At 34.1% G+C, this 11,501-nt stretch overlaps 1 protein-coding gene across 1 annotated transcript; it reads right to left on the reverse strand.

Annotated features, from left to right (window-relative positions):
• Window positions 1-2,285: 2,285 nt before the first annotated feature.
• LOC125870570 (UV-B-induced protein At3g17800, chloroplastic) lies at window positions 2,286-8,529 on the reverse strand. The gene is made up of 2 exons (XM_049551029.1): window positions 8,002-8,529; window positions 2,286-3,322 (listed from the first exon to the last, which is right to left on the reverse strand). Exons 1-2 carry the CDS (start codon window positions 8,373-8,375, stop codon window positions 2,521-2,523), a joined length of 1,176 nt encoding a protein of 391 aa, XP_049406986.1. The 5' UTR covers window positions 8,376-8,529; the 3' UTR covers window positions 2,286-2,520.
• Window positions 8,530-11,501: the final 2,972 nt, after the last annotated feature.

The following is an 11,501-nucleotide window of genomic DNA, read 5'->3' on the forward strand; positions in this document are numbered from 1 at the left end:
AAATTAGAGGAGAATAAGTCCATTCAAAAAATATTTTTTAAAATATTCAAGCCAATCAAACAAGAAAAAATTAAAAAATATCAAAACATTTAATCCAATCAAACAAGAAAAAATTGAAAAATAAAATAAAAATATTTTTTTCATACCAAATACACCTTAGTAAGTGTACTTTTTATTGGTTCCTACACACTTATATCTATCAAGGAGAGTGCAAATGATGGATACCTATATTTTATAATGGATGATATGAATTAATCATATTTAATCCACTTTTAAATGATTGGATAGCCAATATATTTGAAGTAGGTTAATCAAACAATAACCATAAATTTGACCAATTTTGCAACCCAGAAGCATGTCTTGCCTGGTGATTCTTGAGATATCTGCCTTCCTCAAAATCTCCTCGAGCTATAATTTTTGTATATTTTATTTTTAATTCTATATACAAACACTGTTTTAATATATGTAAACAATTAAATTTAATAATAATTGACCTGGAATACATGTAAAATACACGTACACAATTAGTATAACATAAGACCAAAAATGATTTTCTTCGTCCGCGTTGAGAATTATTTTTGTAAATTTATGTTAGAAACACAACTTCGTCATTTTTGATAAAATAGTTCTTTTACAATTGAACTGGTTCCCAGCATTTAAAAATATAAACAAAGTCTGCACAAATTGATTTGTATCTATCAGGACAAGGTCAATTCTCATTTTCTCCTTGAATACTTCGAGTTGAGCTACTCCATCCATCCGTTCCTTTTAAGTTGTCATGTATACTCAACATACTTGCTCCAAAGTAGTTGTCAAAAGATAAAAATTTAAGAATTAATAAGGGGTATATTAGTCAAACGATATTTCTAATTAAATTTTTTCTCAAGAATTGTGTCAAACCTTATCTTGACAATTAAAAGAAACGGATGAAGGAGTAACTGCCAAGTCTAATCAAGCATTTTGAAGGATATACTTTACAGCATCCACGTAATGTTTTAACAAATTCTCCACAATCTTACAAAACATCTGTTGTAGTCCTTCAAAAACCTGCACCAAATCCTTTGACAACTCTGCTGATAAAATTCTCAAGTTCGCTATTACTTCTTCCATGGTTATGAACATGGTAGATGAACCCTCTACGATTCTTTTCCAGAGAAGATCAAAGAGAGAAGATGCTGCGTCACTCAATACTTGTAACAGAAGATTCAGCAGACATTTCAGACAGCCCTTGATGGCATCTCCTAAGGCTTGCAACCCAGTTTGGATGACTTCGCCAGGAATTTTAAGTGCTTGAATCATCAGCACGAATGCACAGGCTGATGTACAGAAAAATAAGTGAATGATGCAACATAAAAACGTACCTAACGTTGAGAATACGGTGTTCAAGAAGAGAAGCACCATTGAAACAGGAGGAAAGGATGAGAAAGCAAGAAACATATTGATAGATTTAAATAGTTAGGATAATAAGTTGGCTGAGCTCATGTGATTAGTTTATACGGTTTAATTATTGGAATAATACAGGAAGTAGTGGTCCGCACATTTTAGCAACACAAAGTCGTCAAGTAAGTTTAATTCCAAATGGAAGATCCCAACTAATTTATATGAGGTTTTTTGTTTACAGATTGACCAAGTGAACCATTTATCAGCTATTAAGACTTAAGAAACTCATTAACACCTACAGTTCTGCATTTCTCAACTCTTAAGCCCAGACGGTACCTTCCAATTGCAATAGAATATTTATTTGCAATTAGCGACTTTTGTGTAACTAAGCAGTTCCCAACTTAATCCGTGTAACCTCTTTTATTCAGAAAAGAGGGTCGACAGATATAAACACACCCTATGTTACCTAAAACCCAAGTAGTAAATGAAAACGAATAAAGCAAACACAATCAGTAACTCTTCATCCCTCCAGCATCTCATTTACTCATATTATAAAATGTGACAATTTTTCTGCTGGTTGCTAACCAACAGACACAGCTAGTTGTTAATTAGATCTCAGAATTAACTCTTGAATGCAACTGACCTTTCATCAATGGCAGGAGCAGTCAACTGTCTTAACTCTTAATTATTGAAGAGATGGATTGCATGAAGGATGGAGATCCCTCTGCAGGAGTTGACTGGTACGAGGGCCTTCTCAACAACCAAGACGTTGACCTTCATGCATTCATCCTTCAACAAACTCGGTGGGGATTAGCGGGTGGTGCAGCCACGGGATTCACGCAACTTCTTTTGCCTGCAAAAATATTTGATGTAGTCGTATAGAATCATATGCTAATACAGGACAACATGAAATGGTTTGGGCACTCATCAATAGACGAAATCATGAAACTGCTTTACACCATACATGATTTATTCACTTATTATGGATGACGCTCTATACAACTCAAATTTACAAAGCATATCCTCTGACATAGACTACCAGAGAACAAATCCTTTGGTATCAGATACCAGAAACCTTCTATATAGTATATGTACATATATATGACAACATCAATAGAAAACAATCACACCACTGCCAAGTTAGTTCTCTTTAAGCTTATACACAGTCCTAACGTATTCTTCTGCATCCCAAAGGAAAGAACCAAACGCAATAGCCTCCAAGACAATTCTCTTCAAACTTGCCATTGATGTCGAAATTACTTCATCACTCGCCACCAAACCTGTCTTTTTATCACTGAAGAGTGCATAGCAATGCTTCTCAATCAGATTCAGGGCCTCCTTGGACTTTGGTTTTGCGCACATCTGCAATGTTTCTGGGTCAAAAGTCATCACATAATACTTCAGTTTGTCTTGCTTTTTTTCACGGAGAAGTGGTATTTGACCCACTGATGTAGATTGTGTGCCACTGATGCGACCAAAGGGAACAATCTCCGATCCTAAGGACCGAATTTCTGAAAGTAAGAGTTGGTTGTAACTAGCAATATCAAGGTAAGGGTTGATATGATCAAATTTCTTCTCCAAATGGTGCCTCAAGGAAGCCGACTTCAAAAAATATCCGTATAAAACAGAAGCAGCATATACTTGACAGAGCTTGAACTTTTGTACTTCAGTAGGGGTCCAATTGTTTGCCACATTTGACTTCTCTTTCCATCCTAGAACAGTAGTAAGATGTTCCCTAACCATTTCCAGTACTTCGCAGCTATGGATAGACTCAAGTTCCCAGTCCTTGCAAGGCCATATCTCAAGCCTGCCATTATACATGCATTTCGAAAGCCTGGGAATCAAGTGCACTCTGATTCCGGAAAACTGGTAAGATATTAGCATGTACATAATGTCTTCAACAGAAGCTTGACACTCCAGCTCTTTTACTTCAGCAATCCTCCTGGCATAACATCACATTCAAATCTCAGTAAATCCGACCCAGGAGACTCAGATAGTCTATATCTAGATGAACAAGTATCAGGTAATCTAACAATGAGTCGTCCAAACAATTATTCCTACCATCATTGCACAGAAACCAACATTTACCTACTATTTTAGTCATTTTGCTGATGAATTAGGCACCAAAACAATGGCCATGTCTAGCTCCCACCAGTGGTTCCTTGTATAATATCAAAAGTAGTTACATTCCTCAAAGAGCTGTTGCATAAGTAAAATGGAACAGGAAACCAAATTTTGAACAAAAACACTCTTCCATGTTATTTTAAAAGCTCTCCTGATTGGTTAATAGAGGTAGATAAAAGATGGCCTCCTATCCGTGGCCACAACATTTTCACTTTCTCCCATGTTCCTCATGTTCATCTTCACGTCTCTTACAACCGTACTCAACTTACTACTGCAATTCTTTAAAAAACTGATTTTTGAAATTCTACAAATTAAACACTCGTAAATCATTTACGGAACAAGAACATGCTAATTGCACTACCAGAAGAACCCAGCTGAATTTGAAATCATAGAATGCAAAAGCAGATAGATTCTTAGTTAATTAAATTCCATGATGACTATATTTGGATTGTTGTAGCATTACTGCAGCCTATTCAATGAGGATCTCATGCTGAAGATATCCTTTAAACTGGACTACATCTCAAGAATGAGATTTCTGTCATTCCACTACTACTTGCAATTGTAACTTGGACAACCAGATAAATGGAGAACAGAAAAAAAAAATTAAGTCGATCAACTTAATGATAACCGATGATTTGGCGAGAATACAAGCAGCTTATGCTCCTACATCATCAGCTTTATTAAATAGTATGCTTGATATTCATACAGTTGTGGTGAGCACAATAAATTTTAGTTACCAAGTATCTTATTTGGGATTTGTTGTTCCCTTAAGCACTAGAACTACAGAAAACTTAAATGGGCCACTTTCCAGATATTTGGATTTCAGTATCATCTTACTAATTTTTGAGGATTTGAGCTTCCTAATTTTTTTTAATCAACTTCAGATGGGATTTAACATTTCTTTTCTGATGATTCCAGTTAAAATCAATCTGCTTTTATCTTCACGTTAGTTGGATGTCATGCTTCTAGCAGAGGATTGATATTTGTTGTTGATTAGATCAACTGTGCCGCGACCTAAGTCCATGGCATGTATTTTCCACTTTAGTCCTAGGCCTGCGTGGATTTGTCATTCAGGCTACATCACATCAAATCCCAAAAGTGTGCATGAACTTGAGTCATGCCTTATAAAGCTCTTTACTTTCCTCTCACATTCCAATGTGGGATTTACCTAAGGCGCCATGTCCACACCATCTTCAAAAGCTTGTCAACCTAGAAGCCTGCTTAACCCACCCTCATCAGCCCCTTCCGTCAGGGGTGTCACATACCCCCCCTCCCCCTTTTAGGGACTTAAGGTCCTCACCGAGGTTTACCCCACCATCGTACTAAGGGAGTACCGACTCTAATACTATATTCGTCATGACCTAAGTCCATGAAACATATTGTCCACTTTGGGTCTAGACCTGCAATAATTTGTCTTTTGGATGCCACATCGAGCCCCAACAGACTTTCCTCTCATGTTTGAATCATCTTCAGAATTTTGCCAGCCTAGAAACCCTCCAGTCCTGCTTTACCCACCCTCAAAAGTTCAGAATTTTCGCGTTCTAAGACTTCAAAACCAGTCTAAGTTAGGCTCTGGTGGTATTTCGGTTCAATCAGCAAGATCTTATCCCCTTATAATTTACGAGTTTCTAATTTATAGAATTTTAATACCAAAAGCTATGTTCTTTAGATTACCAAGTTGAGGACAAAAGAAAGAGACATGATGTTGAACATGTGGGAAAAGCGGAAAATAAAAATCTTTTGGTCACAGACTGGTGTCTACCTTCTATTAACTTTGTCTTCCATTTTTTTTTTTATGACAAGCGAAACCCGCAGCCGCTACCCTTTGGGTCCGCACAGGGTTTTTACCCCTGCTCCTATGCAATAGCTCGCAAACCACATAGGAGAGGTAACCCGCATTAGGCAAGCCCGGTGCGATGAGCTCGACCCAAAAGGCAAACCCCTTCCTTTCGCTGGCAAGGGGTTTCGAACTTGAGACCTCCAACATGGAAGTCTCAAACCCAAACCCAAACCACTGGGCCACCCCGAAGGGTTTTAACTTTGTCTTCCTTTACTTTTCATTGACTATTTGAAAGCTTTCAAAGGGTCATCGAAAGAGTGAATTTGTTCAACATTCTTTTTCTGTCCCTACATAATGCATCACTGCATCCGTCTCTCCCAGCATTGCTCCAAGCATCTATGCTTCCCCAAAACATGTGATGCAGTTGGATAAAGGAACACACAAGCTTGTAGCAAAGGTTTCCAGTTGAATGGCTCAAGAAATGATATCAATCGACAAGTATATTTAGTGCATATGGAAAACAAAGAAATTATTAAGTATATCCAAATATTGATAAGTCTAGGCTGCAATATATTCTAAACTTAGTATCTTTACTTGAAGTTCTCGTAGTGAAAGATGATATACATAGAGCCTTTTCAGCTCCTAAAATACCAGAGTTCAAATGTATTACTGCATGATACATGTTCATTTTATAGGTTTATCTCAAGCTACAGGTTATTGCAATAAAAAATGGACTTTCAGCCCGTGCCAGATATCACATTGATCAACTCATGTCATCATAGGGTAATCTCTATTCAAGTTTCAAAAGTTCCATTCCTATGCAAGGGAAAAGATATTTCTGGGGCTGCATAATCAATGAGCAAATTGTTGTATCCTCAATTACAACTTTGCTAATGACAGCTACAAACTGGTCCATATCTATAAGAAAATTATCTGTAACAACAGATTGATTGACATTGAGGACAATGACTAACTGAAGGAAAACCTTCCGTTATGTATTGCATTGCCAAAACAATGCAGTCTAAAGGTAATGTAATTCGAAGACACTTACAGAAACACGGAGGTCATTCATCAAATAGGAAAAAAGTGCTTTATCACGCGAAATGAAGAATTTCATATGCTATTACTCCCTCTGTCCCAATTTATGTGACACATTTCAGATTTCGAGATTCAAACAAGTCTATCTTTGACCGTAATTTTTTCCTATATCTTTTAAATATTTTGAATTATCAATTATTGAGACTTATAGTACTTTTTATGTAGTTTACAAATATATAAATTTCATTTTAAAAAATTTGAAGATTTCATGAGTAAATTCTCAGTCAAACTTAAACTGTTTGATTCTCGAAAAGCGAAATGTGTCACATAAATTGGGACAGAGGGAGTATAATTTATTAGTTGACACAAAATAGTAGTAATTGAAAATTTCTATTGAACCTCATCCTGTTCTTTCTGATGGCAAGCATCAATGAAAGATAACTACGCTAAGTATCTCAAAAACCATTTAGTGAACGAAGATAATAATGATAACATAACCTTCTTAATATTTTTTAAGAGAGAAAGGATAAGTGTAGAGATGAAAGAAAGGAATGCAAACGATAGTCTTTGAATAGGTGGGAGATGAAAGGCGAATTGAGCTGAATGGATTTTCTTTCACAGGTAGAGATGGATTATGGATTATGGATCAAGAGAGAGAGAGAGTGATTAAATTGTTTTGTCAACCTCAAGTAAATATTTAAGTACATGTAAATATCTCCCAACCTTCTCACTAATTTAGTGTCAGTTGAGTTTTCATTTGTGCTAACTTTGCTCCAGGCTCCAGCATCTGTTGTCCAAGTCTATCAAGTTGAATCCTCCTCTTAACATGACAACACCCAATAAAATAAGGATTTGGTAAATATCATCCCTATTACTCTCTACCATTAAACTCAGTAATCCAAAACAAAGAACCAACACTTGCTAAGAAAAAATCAATGACTGTACTACCTACTAAGATTCGTGTAAGGAAGTCTATTTAAGTCCCTTTCTTTATTCGGGCTCTACAAGTACAATTCTATCTCTAGATACAATCTTCAAGAGAAGAGAAGCAGGGGAATTTTCTCTAGTCTACAACAGAACTTCAAAAAGTTAGTTGAAAGCGCCTTTACTTTTTAATCTTTAAACTTGTTTATACAAACAGTGGATAGTGAAGTAAAAAACACAAGAGCATGTCAGTCAAGAAAGCTAGAAAGACCAGAGTTTAAATGCAACATTTCTTTTCATCAGTATAAGCTTTGGTGGGCACATGAGCTTTAATCCTGGTCCCAAGCCCCAGTCAACCCCTTTTTTTAATGATTGTGGTGTCTAGGCCAACTTTCACTCATCTGAACTAATTCCACGAGATACCTACCACTTCCTACCAACAACAGGTATCAGGTAACTCTTGGGTGCCGGAGACTCCCATACTATCAGCATAAAGATATAATTCCCCGTTTGGTAGTTCATTGACCACTAGGTTACACGGAGCCCCCCCATTGCATAAAGATATATTATCATGAATCATGTAAGTATAAGGGGATTCGTACAGCCTACATTGTTCTTGCAGTAGGGATAATTAAAGACAATAAAGCCAAATATGTGATAAAGGATAAAACCAAGCACGTACAACTTATAAGTATTGAAAAGCAAAAAATCACAGTGAAAGGCGGGACGTAAAATGGTAAAAGCAAAGCAGGTACCTGTGCAGAAAAGCTTCATCAGAGCCCAAGCTCAGATTCATCCGAGCCACAGCTTCATCCCGTTCGTAAGCCAACTGCTCCAACTGTTTCTGAACAGCAACGTGGAAATACTTGCGATCATTCAGAAGCACAGTACTCAACAACCTCCCAGCCGGCGTTGCTGGTTCTAACGGCGCGTTCAAGCCACCAAATTCACACTTACTACTACTACTACCAGTAGCCACTACAAACAAGGATCTCCTACAACCAACAGAAGAAGTGCCGAATGAGGAATTGTTGAAAACAAAACAAGTTGATGATGATAGCAAAGTCTTCACCGTAAGAGGTAAAGATTGGTGAACAGAAATTTTAGTGTAGAAGAGGCAACAGTCCATTCAACAAGCAATTGGCTAGAAACCCTTTTCAGAAATTAGGGAACAGAGAGGGAGAGGGAGGATGGTTATGTATGCTGATGGGTTGGTTAGGTATATGGTGAAGAGGTTGATTGATTGATAGATAAGTGGGAGAGATGATGGAGGAAAAAGACAAACAAAGTGGAAGAGAGGATAAGGATCGTGACTTATCTACTAAAAACTGATAAAGGAAAAAGCGTTTGTACTTCTGAAATTCCATTTTGTAAGTTCATTCACATCTATTTTGATTATTAGTACTAGTTACAGAGAGCAATATATGTTACTATTTCTTTATTTTAATTTAAATAAATCTTTTATATGTCTTTTAAATTTTAAGTTGTTAATTATTGTAATTTATAATATTTTATGTAATTTTTAGTAATATATGTTATTGTCTTTATCTCAATTTATGTGACATTGATGGAAATTTAAAAGCCAAACAAATTTTTTATATGTCAGTTATTTAATTATTATGAGTTATAGTACATTTTACATCATTTTCAAATTAATATATGTTACTTTTTTTTTTTATCTCAATCTATGTGATTGTTAATTATTGTAATTTATAGTAATTTTCATGTTATATCAAATAATATATGTTATTCCTTTATACCAATGTATGAGACATTGATTGATTTTAAGCTTCCACCAATTTTTTTAGATGTCTATATAATAGTTTAGGTTTTATTACCTCTTTTTGATTTTCGAAGATCCATTAATATACTTCTTCACAATTATCAGTAGAGCTACATTTCAATGTTTTGATAGTTTAGCAACATACCCTTAAAAGAACAGACCAACGAAAGCTTCCTCTTATGGCTCATTATGCATATTATTAAGTAAAAAGTATTTTAATTAATTCGACTAAAGATCCACTAATAGAGTGTTGGGAGAAATTAATGTGAAAGAAAAGTACTGAAAGAAAGATCCTTCAAATTAACGTGTTTGGTGCCTGCAGGTGTTCACGGGTCGGTTTGGATCGGTTATTGGTCAAAACTAAAACCAAACCAACTTAATCGATTTTAAAATTATCAAAACCAAACCAAATACAGTATATTTATCGGTTTGGTTGTTATCGATTTTGGTGCGGTTTGGTTTGGTTATTCGGTTATTAACCATAGACAAAAATAAAAAGAAACAATTCATTCAAAACGTGAAAAAAAAGTGACAACAATCCATTTAAAACGAAAATTGTTAGAATGACTGACATTACATAACTTTCAATCATTTAATTTATTATGAATAAAGCTTCAAAATTCATTATTTTGGCCTAGAAGAAAGAGAAAGTGATATTTTAAATCTTATAAAGAATTGTGACACTCTCATATACATAAAAACAATAAGATAAATATTCTCACCTTGGGCATTTTTTCTTTGATAAGTAAATTATAAATAAAATTTGATGAAAATACATATAATATCTTTAAAATTATTTATAAAAATAATATATTATGTATGTATATTAATAAAATATATGTATATAATCTGTCGGTTCGGTTATTTCTTCGATTTTTTCCGAACAAAATCATAACCAACCGATATACTATTGAATTTTAAAAATCTAAAACCAAACCACACCTAACCCAAATAAAAATTGGTTTATTTAATTGATTTGGTTCAGTTTTTCGATTTGAATCGATTTTTATCCAAACCGTGAACACCCCCAACCACGTGTAGTATAAAGATAAAATTGCAAGTGGATCAAATGACAGAAAGATCCCAGCCAATCCAAATTGCATATGGAAGAAGCGGGGGCTTTCCTGACGTTTGATGCCAACGGAAAGCTCCTCACATTCCCTTTTTATGTTTTTTGTCAGCGTTTCAAAGTTATTTCAGAAACAAATCGTGTAAATTTCATATGTAGTCATTGAATGTTAATTTCAAGTAAATACTATAGTGGTTTGACTCTAAAAAAAATCATGACAATTAAAAGTGAATGAAGGGAGTAGTAAATATCAATCACCAAAGCAGTCGTATGGTAATAAGAAATCAAAAGAAATACAATTAACTCAAACTTAAATGGGTCCCATATTTTCAGAAAGTTGTACGAAATATTTGTATTTTTAAGGGAGAAACTAGTCCAATAGATACAAAAAGTTGAAACGCAGCCACACAACTCCTTTAACTAACCAATTGAGTTATTTTTTTCACGTGAAATTATAAAATTAGCCTCTTAATACTTTTCCGTCAATTCTCATAAACGGGAAGCTCCTCACATTCACTCTTATTAGTAGTAGTAAAATAAAAATAAAAACTTTATAATATTGAGTTTAAAATTAAAAAATAATTGGCCAATTTTACAATCGATAAATCAAATCGATTTTTTTTATTAGGTTATCAATAAGGGTTATTAGGTTAATGATTTTTAAACAATTTTGTAATATTTTTTGTTGGATTATCAGTTCGGTTTTTTATTATATGATTATGGTTAAATTGATAACCCAATAAGATTACATCAAAATTACTATTTTACTCCTTATTATATAATAGTGCCTCTCTATTGTGATACATTCTCTCTTCTGGACACGAACAAGTATTACCTTGTCTTTTCTTAATATATGATTTGATTGTGATAAAAACATACCATTAATGTTGTATTCACAATTTATTGCACGAGTCTTAGAAGGAACTCATACATTTTCTTTGTAAGCAAAATATATCAATGTAAAAGTTCATATTGCACTTCTATTCTTGCTATTAATATTATTATTTTATAAGTATCGTGTATATATAATCATATCGACATTTTCTCATTGGTTAAATCGATAATTGAATCATTAAAGACCAAAATCAATTAATCGAAAATCAATAATAAGTATCGTGTTGGTTTGATTATCGATTTAGTGTGTTAACAAATTAGAAATTGATAAATCAAACTCATAATACATAAAATTGAACTGAACAGACAGACACACAACCTTAGCGTTATGCAACTATAATAAACTTCTCCAAATTTCAAGGCACACTATTACTAGGTAATTGTGTTATATAAATGCCTTTGAATATATATATATATATATATATATATATATATATATATATATATATATATATATATNAGTTGGAACTATCATGACATTAGGTGTTTGTACCTTTAGCATTATGTAT

The sequence above is a fragment of the Solanum stenotomum genome, chromosome 7 (assembly GCF_019186545.1).
Source record: "Solanum stenotomum isolate F172 chromosome 7, ASM1918654v1, whole genome shotgun sequence".
Taxonomy (NCBI): Eukaryota; Viridiplantae; Streptophyta; class Magnoliopsida; order Solanales; family Solanaceae; genus Solanum; species Solanum stenotomum.